This window comes from Vulpes lagopus, chromosome 1 (assembly GCF_018345385.1).
Source record: "Vulpes lagopus strain Blue_001 chromosome 1, ASM1834538v1, whole genome shotgun sequence".
In the NCBI taxonomy this organism is placed as follows: domain Eukaryota; kingdom Metazoa; phylum Chordata; class Mammalia; order Carnivora; family Canidae; genus Vulpes; species Vulpes lagopus.
The window spans coordinates 38,754,167-38,777,542 of record NC_054824.1 but is presented as its reverse complement, the minus strand read 5'-3'; the positions used below and the strand labels follow the sequence as shown (position 1 = coordinate 38,777,542).

General features: G+C 39.5%; 1 protein-coding gene across 26 annotated transcripts in view; it reads left to right on the top strand.

The window, feature by feature from the left end:
• The first annotated feature begins 3,496 nt into the window (after positions 1-3,496).
• The window catches only part of RIMS1 (regulating synaptic membrane exocytosis 1), a 477,727-nt gene continuing 457,847 nt past the window's right edge, over positions 3,497-23,376 (top strand). For all 26 annotated transcript variants that reach the window (XM_041766486.1, XM_041766386.1, XM_041766468.1 and 23 more), the window contains exon 1: positions 3,497-3,897. In XM_041766486.1, coding sequence (XP_041622420.1) covers positions 3,734-3,897 — 164 coding nt within the window. In that variant the 5' untranslated portion in view covers positions 3,497-3,733. The remainder of the gene's footprint in view (positions 3,898-23,376) is intronic.

Below are 23,376 nucleotides of genomic sequence, written 5' to 3'. Positions count from 1 at the left end.
TAAATTTATACAATTAATTTATACACTCCTTTGGAATTTAGAAATTGGTTTTGAAACCCGCCATAATGGGCAAGATTCCTGGCAGAAAGAGAGACAGTGATGGGTTGCACCATGGTACCCACTAATTTATTGGTCAATTCATTCACTCCTTTAGTCACTTATTTTCTCACTGATTTCACATACACTTTGTGGAGCCCAGGGAAGTAGCTATGAACATAAAGATGATCAAGACCAGATGTCTTTTCATTAAGTCATCCAGATAATACATATCAATCACTATTTCCCAAAGTAATTCTAATACATGGAAATCATTTGTGTTGGACTGAATTGTCCCTCCAAAATTCATATGTTGAAGCCCTAATCCCTAGTATCTTAGAATATAACTATACTTGGAGAGAGGGCCTTTAAAGAGGTTATTAAGATGAAACGAGGTCATCAGGGTAGGGCCCCCATCCTATAGGAATGATATCTAAGCAGAGGGAGAGAAAGCAGGGATGGGCTTGCACAGAGCAGAGGCCATGTGAGGACACGGCAAGAAAGTGCCCATCTATAAGCCAAGAAGAGGCCTCAGGAAAAATCAGTCCTGCCAGCATTTTGATCTGGTATTTCTAGCCTCCAGAACTGTGAGAAAATAAATTTCTGTTGTTTAAGCCACCTAGTCTGTGGTGTTTTGTTACAGCAGCCCTGGCAAACAAAAATACCACTGTTAATTGCTTATTCGGCCCCTGCCTTCCAGAGCTTTTTTCGGCTAGTTCTGATGTCTACTGAGGACTTAAAATTCCTCTATTCATATTTTAGAAAAATTTCAAGAGGACCGATTTGACTCTAAACCTCTTGAGGACAAGGCCTTTGCCTGTTACATCTCTACATTGACAAATACACAGGCATCTTACAGAATATCATTCTCATCTCTAACTCCTCTCTGCACATTAATAATTGAGGGACAGCCTAATACATCTTTTGGAGAGAGCAAGAAATAACAAGAGAACTATAGAGTATTAGGCATATAGCTAGATGCTTCAAATTTATATTTTCATTTAATATTTCTCTTCTATTTTGAGGCAAATGTCCTTACCTTGCTTTTCAGATGAGAAAACTGAGGTTCAGAGAGGATAAGTGATTTTACCCAAATCATAAAAACATTGGTAGAGTCAGAATCCAAACTCCTTTTTTCCCACTGAATATATATCTATAGATCTAGATATATATTCAGTATACACTGTATACACACTAGCCTGAGGGAAGCAAGTACAATTTTTTTATGATGATGAAAAGATGATTAGAACGTTTTCATCAATTGCTTAATTAGAGGAAAGAGGAAATCTGGCTAGGCATCAGCACTTATGAGAAAAACCTGGAAATTTTAGTTGACTATGTTTATTTCAGGGACATCATCATAACTGATACAGTTACCAACAAGTTAGGCCAATATTAAGTTGTGCGAATAAAAATAATGATTCTAAAAGCACTTACTAAGTGCCAGGTACTGTTGTTCTTGTTTTTTTTTTTTTTTTAAAGATTTCATTTATTTATTCATGAGAGACACAGAGAGAGAGAGAGGCAGAGACACAGGCAGAGGAAGAAGTAGGCTCCATGCAGGGAGCCCAATGCAGGACTGGATCCTGGAATCCCAGGATCAGGCCCTGGGCTGAAGGTGGCGGTAAACTGCTGAACCACCGGGGCTGCCCTGTTCTTGGTTCTTTATATGTATTCTTGATACTGCTATTCAGGAAAGCTAGTGGAAAAACATCAGTGTATCTGAAGGCAGATAACCAGAATGATCAGACTTTGAAATTATGCTACATGATTATTGATTGGATAAACTGGCAAAGTTTACTCTGGAAAAAAAATTTAAGATGACATGATAGCCATCTCAAATAGTTGAAAGCTTTTCAAGCAGTAAAGAGATTTAGACATAGAAATAGAATTAGGAGGTAGGGAGTCTTCCATTACTGAGAGTATTCAAATAGGTGTGTCAATGTACAAGCTAACAAATGCATTCATGGGAGTTCAAGTAGTCAAACATAAATCACTTAAATTTTAAGATTTTGGATTTTTAAGATTCATAAATATCACTATCTTCTTCTTCATTAATAAAGTTAGGCTTATAGGAAAGAAATCTATTAGTGCTAGGTCCTTTCTGGAAGGAGAGAAACATCAATTCTCTCATCACCATTTCTAAGAGAGATATTCACTAGGAAACTGTTGTTCAATTTGGACTCTTCTCTATATTGATTCCATTATAATTATATTAACAGAATTCAGTCTTCAGGTTTTAAAGTCTGTAACTATACCTGTTTTGAAGAGATTGTCTGTTTATTTTTGCCCTTATCAGCAAGAGAAACTCATCCTTAATGCCTATCATTGGGGCCAGGCATTGAAGCAAAAGCTTCTTACAATGGGATATGGTTGGGTGTTTTTCTTATCTGGTATCAGTGTTTCTTGGGAAGTACCTACAGTGGCTAAGAAGTGAGTACATGATGATAGTGAGCATTATTAGAGGAATTCAAGTAGATAATCCATTTGCAAGCACCAGAGAAGTGCGGTTATGTGATGCGATGGGGTTACCCAGAGCCCCAAATGACAAATTAAATAGTTGCTAGGCTGTGGGGCACCTTAAGGGGGAATTAGGATAAATTACAGAACAGTCCTACTGAGGATGGGTCAAGAAAGACACTGCATACAATGGACCCAGAAAATCCAAGCCGTCAGAGGGGTGTGTGTATATCAAAATTATTTTTTAAAAAAATGACATTGTTGCTATGAACATTTGACTAGTAAATGTGAAATATATCGTAGCAGGAAAAAAAAAATGCGTCCAGAGGGTGTTCCATCCTGCTGTTCAGAACATCGTGGGTGCTCAAATAATATTAACGTTCCACGATGAAGATGGTAGCGAGGATGATGATGATTAATGCAATCCAAGGAAAAACAGGGCTGGGGAGGATGACACAGAGACCGGGAAAGGCAGGATGACTCACGGGTGAGAGGTACCTGGGGATAGAGCGATGTGGCGTGCACGTTGGCGAGCGTGGGGGGGAGGCTGGGGCACGCGGGCTCGGCCGGGGAGTGGGCGGGCGGGTGCCCGTGGGCGGAGCGGCTCCGGGACTGAGTGGCTGGCAGCTATGTCTGCGAGAGCAGCAGCATCACCCGGGAGCGAAGCCTCCGAGACTCCGCCTAACTGACACCCAAAACTCTCCCTCTCCCTCCCGCAGCCCCAAACTGGAGGCAGCGGAGCCTGCGAGCAGCCTCGGCGGCGGCGGCGGCGGCGGCGGCGGCGGCCCCGGCCCCAGCCCCGGCCCCGGCCCCGGCCCCGGCCCCGCCCCCGCCCCGCGCGCCCAGCGCGCGCCGCCCGGATCGGCCGAGCCCCGCGCGAGCCCTCGCCCCCTCGCCGCGCCCGCCGCGCCCGCCGCGCCCCCGCCCGCCTGCCCGCCCCCGCCGGCCGAGGCTGGGCTGCGGGAGGCGGCCGGGCGGCCCCGAGCCTCGCTCCGGCGAGCAAAACAAAGGCAGCATCCGGGGCTGGGTGGATGCAAACGACCATGAAAGACTGGGTGCTCGCTCTCCCCGGCTCCGCTGCTGCCGCCGCCGCTGCTCCTCCTCCTGCCGCCGCCGCCGCCGCCGCCGCCGCCGCCGGGAGGGCTCCTCTGTGAGGGGAAGCAGGGGCGCAGCTGCTGGGCGTGAACCCGAGAGGCGAGAGCCAGCGAGCCAGCGAGGGGGCGGGCAGGCCACGAAAATGTCCTCGGCCGTGGGGCCCCGCGGTCCTCGCCCACCCACGGTGCCCCCCCCCATGCAAGAGCTGCCCGACCTGAGCCACCTGACCGAGGAGGAGAGGAACATTATCATGGCAGTGATGGACCGGCAGAAGGAAGAGGAGGAAAAAGAAGAAGCCATGCTCAAGTAAGCCACCCCAGCCGCGCCATCCGTGCCTCCGCGCCTCCCTCGGCCCATTCACCACTCGCTCACCCAATCCTCGCGGCTGAGTGTGGGGGAGGGGCGGCCAAGGGTGTTGGGTGGGGGGCGGAGGCGCCTGCCTTGGGGCCAGGGGCGCGGGGCTTGAGCGGGGAAGAGATGCGGGGATGGAGGAAGGAGGGGATGCCACCGGGCGGAGAGCCCAGGAGCCGCGAGAGGATGGCTTGAGGCTGGGTTGCAGAGGAGGACTGGGTGGATAGGGACCACCCTGAGGGTGGGGTATGCAGAAGCTGAGAAGAGCTGATGCCACCCAGGTGGAAGGGCCCCCGGGCTGGGAGCGGGTTTGTGGGCAGGGACTGAGTGGAAGAAAGGGGAGATGGGATGAAGAGGTGCTGAGAACAGCTCCTCTGCTCTTCTTGGAGTTGTTGAGGAGGTTGGGGTTACCCCAGTGAAGGGTGCCAGTATGTATCTAAGAAAAATGCCTATTTTAGTGTTCGTTTTGGTACTCATTCATCTCCAGATCAAGGTTGGGTCCTTTTTGGGCAGTTGCCATCTTTGGTCACCTACCTACCCAGCGCCTCTTTAATCTTTTAGCCACAGTCTTCTACACAGAATACCTGTGTGAAGACACATTCTCTTACCCGTATACAATGCCATTGGCAATGCAAAGTTTTTAATAATGAGAGAAGCTGATGGGGACTCTGGCCTGAATAAAATAGAGGTTCCTCTTTACCGGTTTCCAAGAGACCTCCGGGGCCTGCTCCATTCCTGGTGGAAGCAGTACAATAGGGGATCACCTATTTGTACACATCCCCTCTTCTTTAAAGCCCATCGACCTTTCAAGAGCTCTCTGTCTAGTGCCCCATTTTCCTTCGTCTGGGAAGGGGATTGGGCTCATGGCTGGTGGTGCAGGGGTGTGTGTCACTGCCTGTGCTGCTGCTTGTCATATTCTCAGACAAAACTGCTTACAAGGTACTGGCATCCAGACCTGGGTTTTCCTTGCTCCTTAGCATCACCCACAGAGTGGAGCTGAATGGGACTTTGACCCTGCCCTCCCTTAGGAGGTCTTCTCGTATTCAGGAAAGTTTTCAACTTGAGGGTAAAGGAATTTGGAGACCTCGATTGGCACTAATTCCTTGGTGTCTCCTGTTTAGACTAGAAGGTGTATCTGGGGGCAGAGGATTGGCATGAAGAGCCAAAGGGAACCTGTTGCATCTGGAGTTAGCTGAGAGCACAGAAGGGGCAGGGAGGAAACAGGGGTGACACCCAGGCACAGAACACACCCATCAGGGCCTCACCCCCACCCTGGAGGATTGCCTCCTAAAGAGAAGATGCTGCCACTGAAGGTTTCTTCTGCTTCCTCTCAGTGCAGCAGTGCCTGGAAGGAGAGGAAGAGAGGGAGGCTGCATTCACAGATGCATGGGTCCCCACCAATGTAACCGCCACCCAGATGGGAGAGGGGGATATTGAGCAAGCGCAGTGGGTCCTGGGTCACAGCAAAAGAGTAGAAATCCAGTCATTCCTGCCCTTTCATTGTAGACTCAGAAAGGGTCCATTAACTCGGAAGGCCAAAGCTGGCCTCATTCTATACAGAGCAGCAGGTTTCCGGATTCCCTGCTCCTTCTCATCCAAAAAACAAATACCTTAAGCCTGCCGGCTTGAGGGAGGCAGAACCCTCATTAATCTGCTGCCTGCCCTTAGTGCAACAATCACATCCATGGTGCTGCAGGCTTCCCCTCTTCTGAGACCTGAAGTAATGGATCATGTCTGATGGTGCTGCTGTTTGTCTGTCTGGTTGTCAGTCCGTCTGTCCTCACTGGTTGCAGTCCCTGCCACCTGTCCTGGACACCTTTTACGCTGGTCAGGATTTACAGGTTGCCTATTCCTTTTGCTGCTCACTGCAGACAGCAGGTGGATGGAGGCCTCTAGCAGCCAGTGGAAAACATGAGCTGCTGCCTGACAGGGTCCCAGTAGGAAGGGGAAGGCACAGCGCAAGTAGTGGCCATCACACCTCTTTGTTGGCCGTTTCATGCTGGTGGGGAGAGAGATTTTAAGTGGGAGAGGGTGAGTTTTAGGACAGAATTCCAAATCTGCTGACTGCCTAAGGATAGCACAGTAAGATTGTATGGGCTTATATGGACAAATGAAAATGAAGAATACCGTCCAACTGCTCATGTCTAAAACATCTTTCCCGCTGCCGTTCCTGTGACTGCTTTGTACTAGCTTGCAAGTATTGTTCATTTATTGCAAGGATTCACAAACTATCGCAGTATGTGACGCTGTTATACAACAGCCCTCTATAATCCCAGACCTCTGCATTAACTTTATCAATCAGCCTCCTCTGTTAATGTCTTGGCCTTTTGTGCAGTGCCAGATTGGTGAGTGTTTTGGAATCCCGGTGTGCTGCCGTGTAAGCATGTCATATTGTCTGCAATTAGTGGAACAGTGCTGTACTTTTTTTCTAGAGGGCACTTTATGTCTTAAAAACTGGTGATTGTCAAGGCTATTCCGATGACACATATATATGGGAACTTAATGACACAGTCATAAGTGGTGGCCTTTTCTCAACTTTGCATAAAAATAGATAGGAAAATGATGCTTTTCATGGGGCTTTGAAGTATTTGTTAAATTAGAGATAAGTTTTTATGGTAACGCTTGGTCCATCGTATCACATATCTGAGAAATTACTTTTACAACAGACCACACAAAGCTAAAGTTCTGGCCACAGGAGTTAGACTTAAAATTCACTTTTGTCATCACTGCAGAACCATCACCTTAGGCTGCCTACTGTGCTGTCTCTCTCTTCACATGTGTATGAATGTGTGAGATGTTAGTAGAAGATAGAAAACTGATGGGTGAATATGGGAAGGATTAAATACAGAAAAAATATATTTGTGTAGTTTCAACAGTTTTGCTTATAAATTACTACTTGAATTTGGCTTTGATATTATCTTTAAATATGTGTAAATGGAAAAGAATAATCAAGCTAACTATTACCTCAAGATTTTAGAAAAATTTGACTCGAAATTATAAGTACTTTGTCATAAAATAAATCATTTTAATGTTGGCAAAGTGCACTAATTTTAAATACCATTGCCATATAACTAGAAATAGTTGACTCCCGGAAATAATTCTTTATGAGTGATGTAATTATCTGCAAATCAGAGGTCTTTTCTTATTCCTAGTAGGGTTTTTGGTATGTATGTGTGTGTGTGTGTTCTGGAGGCTTTTTGAAACCTAACTTCCTCAATGAATACTCTTTCAAGTAACTGTCACCAGACACCATAAGCCAATATATTACTTGAGTTGAAAACTGCATTATCTGGGACCTAAATCAGAGAAGATCTCATTAGATCTAAAATCTTATTCCCTTTTTTTATAAAAGCTTCATAGAGAAAGGAGCTACAGAATAGTAAGAGAAGAGAAAAAAATAGCAGCAGAGAGTAAAGGGATGGTTTGAGGATGGGAGTTGAGAACCATATTGAAATATTTAATAAAATTCTAACATTTGTTGAGCATTTACCTCATGCTTGCCATTATTCTAAGTGGTTATTGAATCAAATGCCAAATAGTTGAACTATGCTCAAGTTTAATACATGCATATTTGGATTCTCACAATAGCCTGTGCAGAAGGTAAGTCAGGTCATATAATCCTCAAATCTTCATCCTACATCAGAGAATTCCAGTAATACCCTAAGCTTAATATTACTAAGCAGTAATACCCAAGTACTCACATTACTTGGCCCAATCAGGATTCAAACCCAGACCTTTTATTCTAAGTCCAAATGTTTTCCCACCCATGACACTGACCTTCTACCAAGAAAAAGCTTGCATTTTATCTACCTTTTCCTTAAATTAGTTTGTGCTCTTTCCTCAGTTTCAGAGAAGTGGTTTGGCAAAAGATTAGGCTGACTTAGTAGATCAGTTGCTGATTATAGGATGGCCTGGAGCTTCACACACACTCTTAATAGAGTTTTTCTGTGGATTGAGGACGAGAGAATTGCCTCCAGTTTGAAGAAAATGAAAAGCATCATTGTATGGTAGAAAGGCCATTAATTGTGGATCCAAGCTTTTGGGGTTCTAGTTCTAATTCTGACACTGTGTATATGTGGGCAAGATGATTTAAATGGGGATTCTGTGAGGGTCTACTTTACATACAAATTCTGCAATTCATGGTGTGAAATTGATTTATAAAAAGTATTTGCTTTAGACTTCTCCCTCTCCCCTTAACAGGGAATCAGATGCTGACTTTTCACACATCCGTAACATCTACCTCCTTTATGAAAGGAGAAAGAAAATAGAAGTAGAACTCTTGGAACCTCAACTTTTTTTCTTCTTTTTCTCTCTCCAACCAATAATGTACCATTATGGCCTCAAATGGATCTAGAAGACTCAATATGAAAGACCATAATTAGCAAGTGGGAAAAGAAGGAAAAGGAGATAGGGCAGCTGGGGAGGAGTGCACATAGAGTTCCCGTGGATGCAAGTATCATGTTTTCATTGGGGTTTGCAGAGATTTTCATGTCTTATGTCCCAGAATACTATCCATGTTGCTGAGGCAGGGAAGGGTAAGAAGGAATAGAAAGAAGGCAAATAGTAATGAGGAAATGCTGCTAAAACACGAGCTGGTGTCTACCATTTTTGAGATGTTGTGTTAAATAGAAAAGGAGAAAACTTACCATTTTACTGGACTCTTTATGCCATTTATGGTTAGGGCTATGTTTAGAGAAGGTTAATCCCGAACTCTATTAAAGTTTTCTTCTTTCAATAAAAACCTATCTTAGTAAGTGCATGTGCCCAGGACTGAATTCCCAAATGTTCCTGGAGAAAATATAGAATAGGGAAGTCTTAAAAAATGAAAGGTGTGAGGAGCTATCAAAGAGAATGGAGGGAAAGAGACATAACCATTAGTTCACATTTTTGCTCATATGTCTTGACTTTCTTTTAACTTGTATGTATTCTTTCTTAACCAGAAGTGAGGAGGCACCATCGTTTAAATAAGTAGATTACTAAATTTGAAGTAGAATATGGAAACCAGTGTGGGCTATATGTGCTACTGCTGACTTGAATAGAAACACAACATCTTGGGAGTGTTATTTGCTCAACTTGTTAAATGAGGAGAATGATTTATCTTAAACCTGTGCAGTAAGCTTCCTGAAAAGATATCAAATAGGAATTCCTGAAATATTATTTTCCTACTCTTGGAATAGACAGATGGATGACGCTGATATACCATGGATTATAAAGTCCATTGTATTGCATTGCATATATCTTTGTGAACAATTTAATATTTTTAAACAACTTTTTACATTTTATTCTGTGATATGAATTGGATATTTTAGGGCTGGTCCTGCAAGTTGAAGTAACTTTTCCGAGGACACGTGGCAACTAGAGTAAGAGACCAGAACCTATGTTCATTGACTCCAAGTTGCTAATCTTGTAAATCATTTTAAAAGTATATCAAGCAAAAATAATAATAATACAAAAATAAAAGTACGTCAATCTATGAGTATTACAGTTTGTTTCTCTGTTCTATTGGGTCGGGGGAGACAGTTAACATTTATTGTGTGTCAGGCATGTGGCTGGATACTTCACATGTTTCACCATGCCCTGAACTTACCTCTTGATGAGAAGTTCATCCTGTCAGTATTCTCTTTGTTTCCTAGTATTAATGAAATTCTCAGCACTAGCTAGATACCTTCCTGACTCTTTGCTTATGACATTTGATTCTGGGATCCAGAGAATTAACCTAAAAGAGGGAAGAGAAGAATTTCTTATGGGTAGTAGCATTTTCTACCCTTTTCCAGGTCTCTTCAGTCTCTAGATCTGGCCACAGATTACTCATTAACCCCATGTACACCAGGGGCTTTTCTGATCTGTTTTCTCTTCTGCGCATGGTGTTAAGACCTTAGCATTTCCCCACCATTCTCCACCATGAGGTTATCACTCCTCGCTACTCTTGTTCTCAGTTTTATTTATTAGGTAGGCTATTTTGAACAAAGTGTCATATGATAGGCAGTTCAACAGTGAGATCGTTTTTTCAGGCATTGGAATGGGGTAAGCATTGGGCTGTTGGGACAGAATAGAGAGAGTCCTTTGCTGAGAGCCAGATGTTGGTGTAGTTACTACAGTTTTAAAACTGCCGTGATCAGAAGGAGAGGTGTGCATCAAACAGTTGGATAAAGCAGTGAACGAAATTCTGGTCTTAACATTACCACTTTCTGTGCTGTAAGTCTCAGTTTCTTTATGTGTAAGGTAGAATTGATAATGTCTGCCCTGCTAACTTAGGTGGAAGTAGGTAGTGGAAACTCCCTTAAACTTGAAATTTCTGTACCAAAGAAAGTGCTATTATTATCTTTACTTTGGAAAACTATAGAAGAATCTCAAGATTATCTTTTCTTGTGGTGACTGCACCTAGTAGGGGTCCTGTGGAAATGAGTTTTATAGAACAGTTCCTTCATTGTATCATGCTGACAGTCCACTGTGGCAGAGGCTGCAGCTACAAGTTGGAGAATTTGGTAAGGAGGCACAAGGTAAAATGAGTGCAGAGCTTGGTTTGAGGTGGTATTCACCTTCTTTACATTCTTCTTTCTTTTTTATTAAATAGTTCATTAAGTCTTTAGCACAAAAAGCGATGCGGGCAAAATGATAAAGTCTGAAATAGCTAAAAGGCAACCCTAATTCAAAAAGGTGAAGACAAATTAGTTTATGGTAATTCCTCATCTTTTACTAGAAAAAGACCTATGGTTTTAGTGCCACTGGATTTTATAACATTCATTTTCAGAATGGCTGAATAAGGGGCCATATATTTGTCAAGTAGTAGTTTCTCTAGCATGTCAGTTTATTGTTGAGTAATGTCATAGATTATATGTTTTTCAGAATTCTTTAAGATTTTCTACTGAGTGTGTTGGGTATTCTATATGTATATTCTCACACTCCGTCATCAAGTTTGTGTCCACATATCTTGATCTAAGTCGGTATTCTGTGAATGTCAAGAGGGGAATATATGACATTGACTTTAGATTTTCTACCTGTGTCTCTGTGAAAACTTCCTGTACGCATGGATGTTTATTTAAAGGGAAAAATAGAGTTGTTTAAAAGGACAGTGACTGTACATGTTGGTTTGCCCAGGAGAGTACCTATTTATGCCTATTTCACTCTACGGTTATGGAAAGTACCGCTTTTTCTCAATTTTGTATTTCAATATGGACAATAAATTATAATGTCTTCTTCTTTATAAGTTTTCCATCCCTGACCCATTATTCTTTTAAAACTTAAGAAAGTCAAGCAATTAACAGTCATAAAATATATCTTATCAATAAATAATACAAATTATAGAGATACTTTGAAAATCATTGGTAAATGGAAGAGCTTTTGCTGAGAATGAGGTGTTATCTTTATGGAGTCTCAGTGGAATGCTACCTTTTATGGCAAAATAGAATTAAAAATTTCAAAACATTTTTCAAAGAACAGTGACTGTGAATTGCAACTACATGCAGGACTCTGTTTATGAATGTTCTCCTTTGGGCCTTGCAAAGGAGCAGCCTGTAGTTTAGAGAAGACATTTAAATAGATTTTAGAATGCTACATTTTAATAATTCTTCCAAGTTTAGATATAAAATAAGATAATGTCATAGAAAGTAATTTCATGCAAATTGAAAGTAATTAATATGCTTAATTAAATATTAGCTATTTTAAAGAACTATAATGAACCCAGCAGTTACCTTTATGTAATATAACAGGTAATACCTTGCTAGTGATTTACATAGTGTTTAGTCTTTGTGTGTGTTCCTCATCATTATATAGGTAATTATTGTTTGAAAGATGCCATTATATTTACATAGAGAAGATAAATGAATTGAAAACCAATAAAAGTATCTGCACTGTCATATGAATTTAGCTTGCACAGTTTACCTTCTTATGATGGACTCAAGCATGTTCACAAATGGGTGCTAGGAGTAGTGTAGGAGTTCTTGATGGGGTTTTCCGGCTGGATTTCCTACACTTTGTGTAGTCTGTTTGATTAGCTACCCACTTACATTGCTGTGCTCAAATATGATTGATATTTGAGCAGTATTCTGGGAGATTACTGATATTCTCAAGAATATCAGGTTATTTTAAAATTGTAAGCAATCAGTGCACAAGCATCATGTGCCACATTACCATTCTTGATGTTTAAACATAGCTCTTAACAAATGCAATGAGAAGCTCTTTATTTGAGTGGCTAGCTGTTTTGTTTTCAGTTTATGAGGTTTTATATTTTAGAAAAATTGGGCAGATGGTATGAAATATCTAGAGAATGTTTAAATCAATATATTAGGTTTCTTTAAATATAGAGTAGTATATATATCCACATGTAGAAATTCTATCCAGGTCAGAAAGATTACATAGTGTATTAGTAGAAGGAGATGAAAACAAAGTAACCAAATAGCTTTCCCTTTTATATTTCATACAATTTAGCAGATTTATCTTTCTTTGCTATCCTGCCTTGTAATATATTGGAACTTAAGTCTTCTTTCCTAACCCTTTTTTGGAGGGGTGAAAAACTTAATTTATTTTAAGTCTTTGTATCTGAAATAATGGGAAATTGAACTGAGCTGGCTTATTTATTTGGGATATTAAAATTTTGGTAAGAGTAAAAATCATAAAGATTCTACTTTGATATTCTTCATGATCATCATGACGATTGTCATAAAAATGTAACTTGGAAAAATAAAACATAGTACAGTCTTTTTATGAATTAGGCTGGCTATTTCAATATAAAGATGTCTACATACCCTAGTCAAATTTAACCACCTAATAGTTATTACCTAGAGTAGTGCAACCTGGAGAAAAAATTTAACTAGTCCAAAAAAGATACTATTCTCTGAGTTTTGTTCCAGACACAGGCACTGAAAGGGATTGCATGGTATTTGGAACTCCAAAGGCCTAAGCTGTTAATAGTTGCTATTGAGTAGAACTATGATTGGTAATCTGTCAGGTGGCTATCTATCTGGTCCCTGCCTTCCATAAAAGTAGCATAGTTTAAGGTTCTTGGAGGTCCACATGCAGAAAAATTAGAAAAACAAACAACTTACAATCCCAGGCAAAGTAGCATATAATTTACCTGGTGAAGTAGTGCAAATTTTTAAAAATATGACGTATGTTTTGGGAAAATGCTAAATAAGCCATAGAAAATAGTTCAAAATGAGTGGTGGTTATAATAAGAGCTGAAGGACTTTCTGAAGCTCTCCCTTGGCCTTCTTTCTATAACTCCATTTCCTTCTGATTTATCTTCTCCTTTCCCATGTGTCCCTAATCAATCTTCTGTTGATAATAATCAAATTTTGCCCTTCCTGTGGGTTCTCCTCTCAACCTTCCACTCCCATATTATATAGTTTCTGGTCAATCTCAAACATACTCATGGCTTCAATCATACTTAGATGTTAATGATTTCCAAATATATCTTACTACCTTAGAATTTTCTACCAAATTCTAGATCCATGTACCTAACTACCTGCTAAATATCTCTACCTGGATGTCCTTGGGAACTTCAAACCAGTTTTTTTTTTTTTTTAAACCAGTTGTGATCCATCATAAATGTCTTGATCTTCTGCCCAAACACAGTGGTTTTCTTATAATCTCTATCTTTCTGGGTGACATCTTCAGGACAACTCCTTATTGAATCCATTGTCAAATCCTTCTGATTCAATATTCTTAGAATCCTTTGAATTTCTTCTTTATTTTCCAATTTCATTGCTGTTACTTCAGTGTAGACCATCATCACTACTCACTGGATTGCCTGCAATAACCTCCTAATTCATTTCCCTGCCACTGATCAGACCCTCTCCCATCTTCACATTGCTGTCAGAGGAATCATTCTAACATTCATTTAATCATGTCCCTTCAATAAAACCCCTGTGCTTTCAGAGTAAAGATTAAATCTCATAATCTTTACTGTGCCTACTATCTCCCTTCATTGGTCTATGCACATCTTCCTGCTATAGCTTTCTTGAACAAGATCTCAAAGCATCACCACTGCTTCACAGCTTGGTAATTCCCACTTGTGTTTTTCTCTTTGTCAGGAATTTCCTTCTTTCCCTAATTTTTACATAGCTTTTCAAATTAGTTCAAGTGACATCTCATCTGATAAGTCTTCCCAGACTTCCTGGATTAATTTTTGTATTTTTCCTCTGTGCCCATCTTTTTCATAATCTTTACTCAACAGTCTCAGCTCAGTACAGCATCTGTTTCTGAGAGCAGGATCATTCTTTTTTACCTGTGCCTGGCATATAATAGGTCCCTAAATTTTTTAAACTGTGTGTATGAATGAATGAATGAATCCAGAGGCTGTGGAGTGGAAGAGTCACCTAAGGCTGCTGGATGGATTAATAGGGTATGAGTAGGTGGATGGAGTGGGAAGGTTATACTAACCATGGGAATTCTATCAGCAAATTCTGAAAGCAAAAAATGAGCTGAGTGGTTTTGGCTATTGAGAGAATCACCGTTGGCCAGAACTTATTAGAATATACTGGATGTTGGATATTATAAGGTGAAATTGAAATATAGTTTTTAGATGATCTGTTGTACTCCTAATTTATCATTAATGGGTTTTTGAAGGACAGCATTTTTAAAGTGTTGGAATGTCAGTGTGGAAGGATGTAAATAATACATTTTAAAAAGTAATTCTCTAGACAGAGATGCTTTAATGGAAACATTTTCTTTGAATTAAAACATCACTAACTTCAGTAGCAGTTTAAACCATAATATATGTCCTCTGATTTGGTGTTTAGAATAAGATCATAGGCAAGTGTTGTACTGGATTATATTTTTAACTTAAAAATGCCCCTTGTTTAAGTCATCTTCTAGATTTAAACTTCTTGAATGCAGATATCTTCTCCTAATCATACAGGCATTTCCATTGCTTAACACTCTGGCTGATATATGGTAGGATCTCAATAAGTGCTTGTTGAACTGAATTGTTCAGTCTGCATACCCAGGGCAGAAAAGCACTGGTTTTTGACATAACATAACTAAATTGAGTTGAAATATGGATGGGAGCTTAGAGACCGTCCATTACAGAGCTGGCAAATGCTTAGTGCACAGATGACTTTGTGAACCTAGAAAAGCATCAGTGATAAATGTTGGATGCCTCAGAACCTTTCTGAATATAGTGCTCCAGACCATCAACTGATGAGAGTTGGCAATCAAGATAAAACATTTTAGCCACTAAAGATTTATTCGAACTCCATTTTTAAGAAGAGAAAAACTAAGGCCCAGAGTTTCTTTCAGGTTTTCATTGTTGATTAGTGAGAGAGTTAGGTATAAGACTTTGGGTCTTCTATCTTCTTGTCCAGTGTTTTTTCTACTGTCTTACTCTCTCCACATGGTTTTAATTAGCATCAAATTAAAAAAATTTTTTTTTCAATTTAGCTTTGATTTTGCCTGCTCAGTAAGCATATATGCTGTTAAAGGAAACTTTAAGGGAACTTAAAAGAAAAGGAGAGAGAGAAAACTTTTTTAAAAAGAAAAAGAAAGAAAACGCCATGGGAAGTCTTAATTACTTTGTTGATTTTGAATTTTGTCATATTATTCAAAGTAAGTGGATCATTGCAAGGGATTAAGAAATATTTTATTTAAAGATGTCCTTTGCAATATTTGTTGGACTTATACTTAAGCTATCAATACTTTTTAATTGTGACAATTTTATTTTTAATTTTTAATACTTCTCTGAAAGATACAATGTTTTCAATAAGCAGTAATTTATTTATGATTCCAAATAGCTTTTCCTACTATGCTTTTGAATTATGTACATATTAAAATCATATTTTGTTTTTTTCACTTAGAAAAGTCAGTTGGTTTTTGCTCACTGTGAGAAGAGTTTTTCTTGGTTTTCCCTCATTTGGAGGTTTGTCTTCAGCTAGACTGTTGGTCAGTGACCCAAAGATAGAATTAGAGGATTGGGAAGGAAATGGCAACTCACATATGCATCCATGAACACCCTCAGTTCATCCATGCACCCGTACGTATAAACTCTCACACCCACAAACTTGAAAACTTAAAACATTCTTTCTATAAAGTCTTTTTAAAGATGTTCATTTTATTTCATCTACATAATTTTCATGACCTGGACATGCCTTGCATTACTTTTTGCAACTATAGCCCTTCTATAAATTTTGCCCCCTTGGGGATTTTGTAAGAAGCAGTTCTGTATCAATATGATCCACCCCCCGGCCATAGCTGATTGAACTAAAGATTAAAGATGGTCACTTGATCCAAGTCCAAATCCAAATGATTCATTGACTGGTCAAGAACTAATGAGATTCTCTTCCAAACTGAAAATAAGAAAAACATCAGAGGGTCAAGAAAATGGATAATATCCATTCATTTTTTTCTTAGAACAAAAATGGGTTAAGCAATTATGATATGCCAGGCATTATACTAGAATTAACAGAGCCATCTATCCCCTGCCCTTTGTAGGAGAAGGACATTTTATTTAAGTTAAATTTTTAAATAAATGTAAAATTGAAATCTATGATAAATGCAGCCCAGAACAATAAATGATATTTTGATAAGATGATGTAAACCCCGAATTTTTATTAATATCAGGCTGGCCAGGAATGGCACTCTATGGAAATGACAGGGCTGAGCTAAGATCTGAGGATGAGTAGGAATTAATTAGGAAAATAGGGAGTGAAGTACCTAATAGGCAGGAAGAACAGAGAATCTTGGATGCAAGGCAGAATGGTAAACCTGAAGAAGTAGAAGAAAACCAGTGTTCTGGAAGAGGAGAAAACTAAGAGAAAGCCAAGAGGGATGTGGTTTGAGGGTCTTGGAGAGATAGGCACAACCTTCACACTGTGGGGTCTTCCAGATCATGTTACTGAGTTTTGTCTTTATCAGAAGAACTCAAATATTTTGAAGAGAGATATGATACAATCTTATTAGTATTTAAAAAAAATATTCTGGCTACAGTTTCAAGAACTGATTGAATGAAAGCCCAGGGCACGTCTGTGTATAGAACAGCTGGGAGGCTATTGCAGAAGTCCTGGTGAGAGATGTTAGAAGTAAAGACTTTGATGGTGATGACAGAGTGTTAAGATTTGAGAGAGATTTTGGAAGCAAAAGCCACAGTTATTTTCTTTGAATGGATTGAATAGGAGTTGACTTCTGACTTGTGCCATTAGGTTTTGGGAGCATCTGGGCGGATGGAAGGGCAATTCTAAATTTAGTTTTGGTCATTTACCTTTTGCAGGCTATAGGTTAGGAACTCAGAAGAGAGGATGGATTGGAGCTATGAATTTATCAGTCATCTAGCCATGAAGCTACAAGTGGGAATGAGTGAATAGATTCAGAAAAGGAAAAAGCATAAGAATGAATCTTAATGAAATCTCATTTTAAAAGTTGAAAGGGGGGATCCCTGGGTGGCGCAACGGTTTGGCGCCTGCCTTTGGCCCAGGGCGCGATCCTGGAGACCCGGGATCGAATCCCACATCAGGCTCCCGGTGCATGGAGCCTGCTTCTTCCTCAGCCTGTGTCTCTGCCTCTCTCTCTCTCTCTCTGTGACTATCATAAAAAAAAAAAAAAAAAAAAAAAAATTAAAAAAAAAAAGTTGAAAGGGGACAATGACCTAGGAAAGACACTAAAAATGAAGAAAGGATAAAACCCAGAGACTCTTGATACAGCAAATAAAAGGGAAGAGAGTATTTCAAGGAGGAAAAGGCAATCTCACTAGGATGACCAAAATAAAGACTGGCAACATCAAATGTTGGTGAAGGTAATAAGCAGCTAGAATTTCTATGCATTGCTTGTGGGAGCATAGTATAGTACAACCACTTTAAAAAATTGTTTGGTAATATTTTGAAAAAGCTAAATACGCATCCACATTATGACGCAGCAGTTCCAGTCGTAGGTATTTATAGAATAAAAGTGAAAACATGTATTCACAAAAGCTCTAATAAGGGAATGTTTATATCAGCCTTCTTCAAAACAGCCCTAAATTGGAAATAGCTCAGATGTCCATCAGCAGAAGAATGAATTTTAGAACTATGGTATATTTATCCAGTGAAATATTGCCCAGCAATAAACAAGAGTAAATTGCTGATACATGACCAGTAAAGATAAATCTCAAAAATGTTATGCCGAATTAAAAAAAAACAAAAACAAAAACGAGACACAAATAGTGAAGACCATACAATTCTATTTACATGAAGCTCTAGAATAGGCAAAGTTAATCCATGATGTTAAAAATCAGATTGGTGTTCTCTTTTATGGTAGCAGGGATGATGAGTTGACAGGAAAGCTAAAGGAGCAATTTTCTGGAAGGATAGAAATGTTCTATATTTTGTAAGGATGTGTATTATACATGTGTATGCATTAGTTGAAATTGGTCAAGCTGTACACTTAATATATGTGCCTATTACAGTATGTAAATTATATCTGAACCAATAAAAAGGAAATCCTGACACATCATATAGAATGAGGACTCATAAATGGCTATTGGATTCAGTTGTTGGATTCAACAAGGAGATCACTGGTGACTTCAGAAAAAGGGGTAGGGCCAGAACTAGAATAGAGTGGTCAGAATCAATACATACACTTAATACAGGCAGATCCTTTGGGATATTTGGGAAGAGACATGAGGGGATACCTGGAGGGAGGTATATGGGAGGGAGGTATATGGAGGGAGGGAAATGAGAGGTAGGTCCAATATGGGCCACTTTTTAAAAAAATTTTATTTATTTATTCATGAGAGATGCAGAGAGAGAGACAGAGAGACAGAGATATTGGCAGAGGGTGAAGCAGGCTCCTTGCAGGGAGCCCGACTCAGGACAGGATCCCCAGATCCCGGGATCATGCCCAGAGCCGAAGGCAGACACTCAACTGCTGAGCCACTCAGGTGTCCCTGTGGGCTGCTTTACAGTGAACAAGATGGTCTGAATAAAGGAGAAAGGATATAAATTTGTAACTGGAAAGATGATGGACCTAATGTCTAATGGTTTTTATTTTTCCTGTAAAGTGAGAGTTGAGTTTTTTTCTGAGAATGATGAGAGTTCGAGATTTGAGGATGAGGAAGAAAGTCTGAAATAGTTGGGGTAGAAAGCAGGAGTGTGGTTTTACCAGAAAAACAGATGATTGCTTGTCTACAGAAGAAGCCCCATTGGGCCTTGTGCAAGATGGGTCAAAAGAAGAGAGACTGACAAAACATACAGAAAAGAGAGGACTTTTGGCCCAAGAGGCATCAAGTATCTTTGATCCTGACCTCCCAGACTGAGTCACTCTGAGGCTGACTGAACACTTTGCTGTGTAATCTTTTGTTGTTGTTGTTGTTTTTAGATTTTTTTTTCTCCAGGGTTTTGTTGTTAGATTGCTGTGTAACCTTGATCTGAGCTTATATAGGTAGGTTTCTATTTCTTCCAACCAAGAGAGCCCTGATTAGGATTTTGTAGTTGCTCTGTTTTCTACAAATTACAAAGATATTTTCAAGTCTACGTTTGGGTTTTCGTGTTCCGAGAGAGAGAACATTTTTAATTCCTCAGTTCAATAACAGATACACATCTGTGTGCATGTCTGTGTGGATATGTAAACACACATGAAATCTTCAAAAAGGAGCACACTGTTAGCAAGGTAAATTACCCTTCAGTCTTTTCCATATACATCTTTTCAGTTCATGTTTCTGCCTTGTCTCCCAAGATGCCCCTATTTATTTTAACTGGAAAGTATTTGTGGATACAGAATAAAGAATGACATGATTTGCTTCAGATCCTTTACCATGAGGTATGGTCCAGGAATCACATTGTGTTAGGAGAAGACCTGATCATTCCAGTTGACTTGTTTCCAATCTCCATGGTTGGAGAGTAGTTTAGATTTCTTGTAGGTTAAGTTTCCCAGAAGCAGATGCTGAGATGGAGATAATTGTGCTAGAAGTTTATTAGGGAGTGCCTTCCGATTAACATATATATGGGAAAGGAAGCAGAGAGGCTGGGAGAAGTTGAACTACAGTGCAGGTACAAGAAGCTTCAGTTAGCTCCTTGGGAGCTGTGAAACTAGTTATAGTATTCTTGCATTGGCCAGTCACTGGATTCATGTTGCCAAGGGAATGGCCTTAGGAGAGGTGACTTTCTTCAGATTCTCAGGGAGGGCTAATAGCTAAAACATACCCAACATAGAGAGGAATAAGTCTCCCCATCTTGAAAGGGGCTTCTGGACAGCTTGGTAAGCCATCTACCTAATAGTTTTAGCTGAAATTCAAAATAAGAAATTTGGGAAAGTTAAATATTCCTTAACTGCATAAAAATGAAAGGAAGGCACAGGTTAAATATGAAATCAGTTAATAAGATTAGGATAAATCCAAGATTTATAAACAAAATTGAGTATTTAAATCAATTGTTAGGAGTGTCCAGATTGTAGGTCTATTTTGGGGATTGGCAACATCACCAAATCCTAAATTATAAATATACCTATGAAACAGTTGCAAATGCCCATGAGCCAATGATTATGATTTGTGGAGGGTAGTGACTTCAGTTGAAAACTGATTTGTCCTTTTTTTCTACATTTATTGGAAAGGTATGCTTTCATGAAACCTTTGACTCTTTCTTCTCCCAGCAATTTTTGTAAAGAAGGCAATCTACCTGGAACTTCAGACAGTGTGGAAATATGCAATGATGGTATTTTAATTCAATGACACAGGTTTTGGGGCACATGGTTTTTGGAAAATCCCCTCTTCCCATTTAGGTAATTATTCCCAAAACCATCTTTACCAAATCTCTTGAAGTGTGTGCCTTCCATAAGCACTAAGATCTGAGGACTCCTTATTATATAGGAAAATAGAGCAGTACATTTTAGATCTGTTCAGTGCTCAGTCTAAATATTTCCATTAAGTTGAAAATATGTATTTGTCAAAAAGTTAATATAAATAACTTTCCAATCTTCAGAGCTTAACATCTTAACATAATACATTTTAATTTTTATTTGCACAGTTCCATGTAGATTGGATGGCCTTCTTCCATGTGGAAATAGTGGCTGTGAACATGTGGCCATATCCAGGAAAGAGGGGGATGGGAGGTAGAACAAACATACATCACTACAGCAAATGGTCCATTGGCCAGGGCCAGGCAACTATAAAAGAGGATAGGAAATGTAGGAGAGCACATGGGATGTTTGGTAAGCAAAGTAGAGTAAATTCAAAGTCCATTTTTTATGAATTAAGCTACTTATTTCCTATAAGGAGCCAGTTTACTTTCTTTGATGCAGAAATAACTAATTTGTTGAAGTTAGAAATCAATATTTAGACTCATAGAGTTTAAGTCAAAACAGGCTTTAGTATCCAAATCAGTGGTTTCCACATTATGTCTGCTGGAGCTATCCCAGAGTGCTGGGGAGTAATGTTGACTGGACAAGAGAAAAGCGTGGTTAGTAGGGTCTAGGCCTCTATGTGTTATACTGCTGTTTTATTTTCAGCTCACTGCCATTATCTGTTTTATATTTTGTGATTTGGAGATCTTACTTAAAAAAAAAAAGTTTTGCAGCAAAAGGAAACATCTGAAAACTTCTCATCTGTGCCAGTCCTCCTCTTTTATAGTTATGGCAGTTTGTTCATCTATTTAACTGATACTTTCAAGCACTTGCTATGTAGCGGATCCTGAGTGAGGCTGTAGGTGCAGAATCCCTCTCCTCCTCAAGTCTATTCTGTGGTGTGTCCCAGACAGCTCTAGTGACTTTCCAGCATCAGAATAAGATCTGAAACCCATATCCCTAATTCTTGGTCCTACATAAAATTACAGTAAGATTGTTAACTGAGAATATTCTGAAGACATCTAGAAAATCATGGCTTGGAATTGACTAGGGAGTGTCTACACTTCCCATAGAGAATATAGCTTTTATCTTGGAGAAAGAACACAAACCTCCTTAAAGTTATTTTAAGTCCAAAACACTGGTGTCGTTTGGACTTCTTTTCTTGCTCATTTCTAACATCTATTTTGCTAACAAAGTCCAGAGTACAGTATTTTTTCTTTATGACAATGTAGCATCAACAGCTAACATTTGCCCCCATGAAAAAAAAAAGTGCTTATATGTGGGTAGGAAATATCAGAAAGGGAGACAGAACATAAAGACTCCTAACTCTGGGAAACAAACTAGGGGTGGTGGAAGGGGAGGAGGGTGGGGGGTGGGGGTGACTGGGTGACTGGCACTGAAGGGGGCACTTGACGGGATGAGCATGGGTATTATTCTGTATGTTGGCAATTTGAACACCAATAAAAATAAATTTATTATTAAAAAATGCTTATAAGCACAATCTTTATTTATTCTTATTATGACTCTATGAAGTCAGTAAGATAGCTATACCTACTTTTCATAAAAGAAAATAGAAAAAAGTGATTTAGGGAAAGATTATACCACATAAGTAGTAAATGTTCCATGGAACTTAGAAATAAACTTTGTTATTGCAACCAGCTACTGAAATACAGGTGGTAAATGTTTCTGTAATATACTCTATTACCACTAGTACCAGTAGTAATTATTATGGGATGCAGGGAAATTAGTGCCTGGATTTGAGAATCAAAGAGGCCTGGGTTTGATTCCAGGGCTCTACGGTTATTGTGTTATCTTAAGTCATTTATCCCCCAAGTTGTCTTATCTGTGAAACATGGATTGGGTGGGAGGGGTCAACCAGATAACAATGGTTATGTAATGTACTTGGCGTATCTCTTTATGCATGGGCAGCATTAGCAACTGTTGGCAATAATAATTGTTATAATAGTATGAATTTGAATAGTACTATGCACCCAGTATTCACATCTCTTTGAATATAAAGACAGGTGCAGCAATGCTGTATGAACACTGTCCCAGCTCAAAAGTACAGTACTTGCTGTGTTGATACTATATAAAGGAATTTTGAATCACAATTGGAGCTTTGGTTCTGACATTATACTAAGCCAGAATACTCCTATTCATTGTAGTGATTTTAGCACAATGCAGTTACCTGAGCTTTAGGAACACACAGAAGTTGGATGCTTTTTTTATGTCAAACTAGGGTAATATCCCTTATTTTAGCAGCACTTTGGAATAGTCTTACCCTGAATTGTGTCTGCAGATTTAATTCTTCACATTTGTTGTTTGACTAAGGAAGCTTTTTGACTCACCTATTGAGTTTATAATCTCAGATGAATGCATACAGATTTACATATATAATTTGTATGGTCTGTATTCAATGGAAAAGCAACTGTCTTGAGTTTGTGGCATTAAAGAATACCTCCAACTGGTTAGACTCTTTTTACAGGAAAGCCTTATTTAAAAAATTAATGGATTGCCACATTGAACCATGGCATTCATGAGTAAATACTCATAATAAATGCTGAATAAAATGGAAAAAAATGACCTTCAAAAATATTGTTCAAGTGTAAGGCTGGTGTGGACTTGTGCTGGTGAATAGTTGATATAATGCTGATACTTTCATACAAAGTTAGGGGTGATGGGGATAATTTCCCA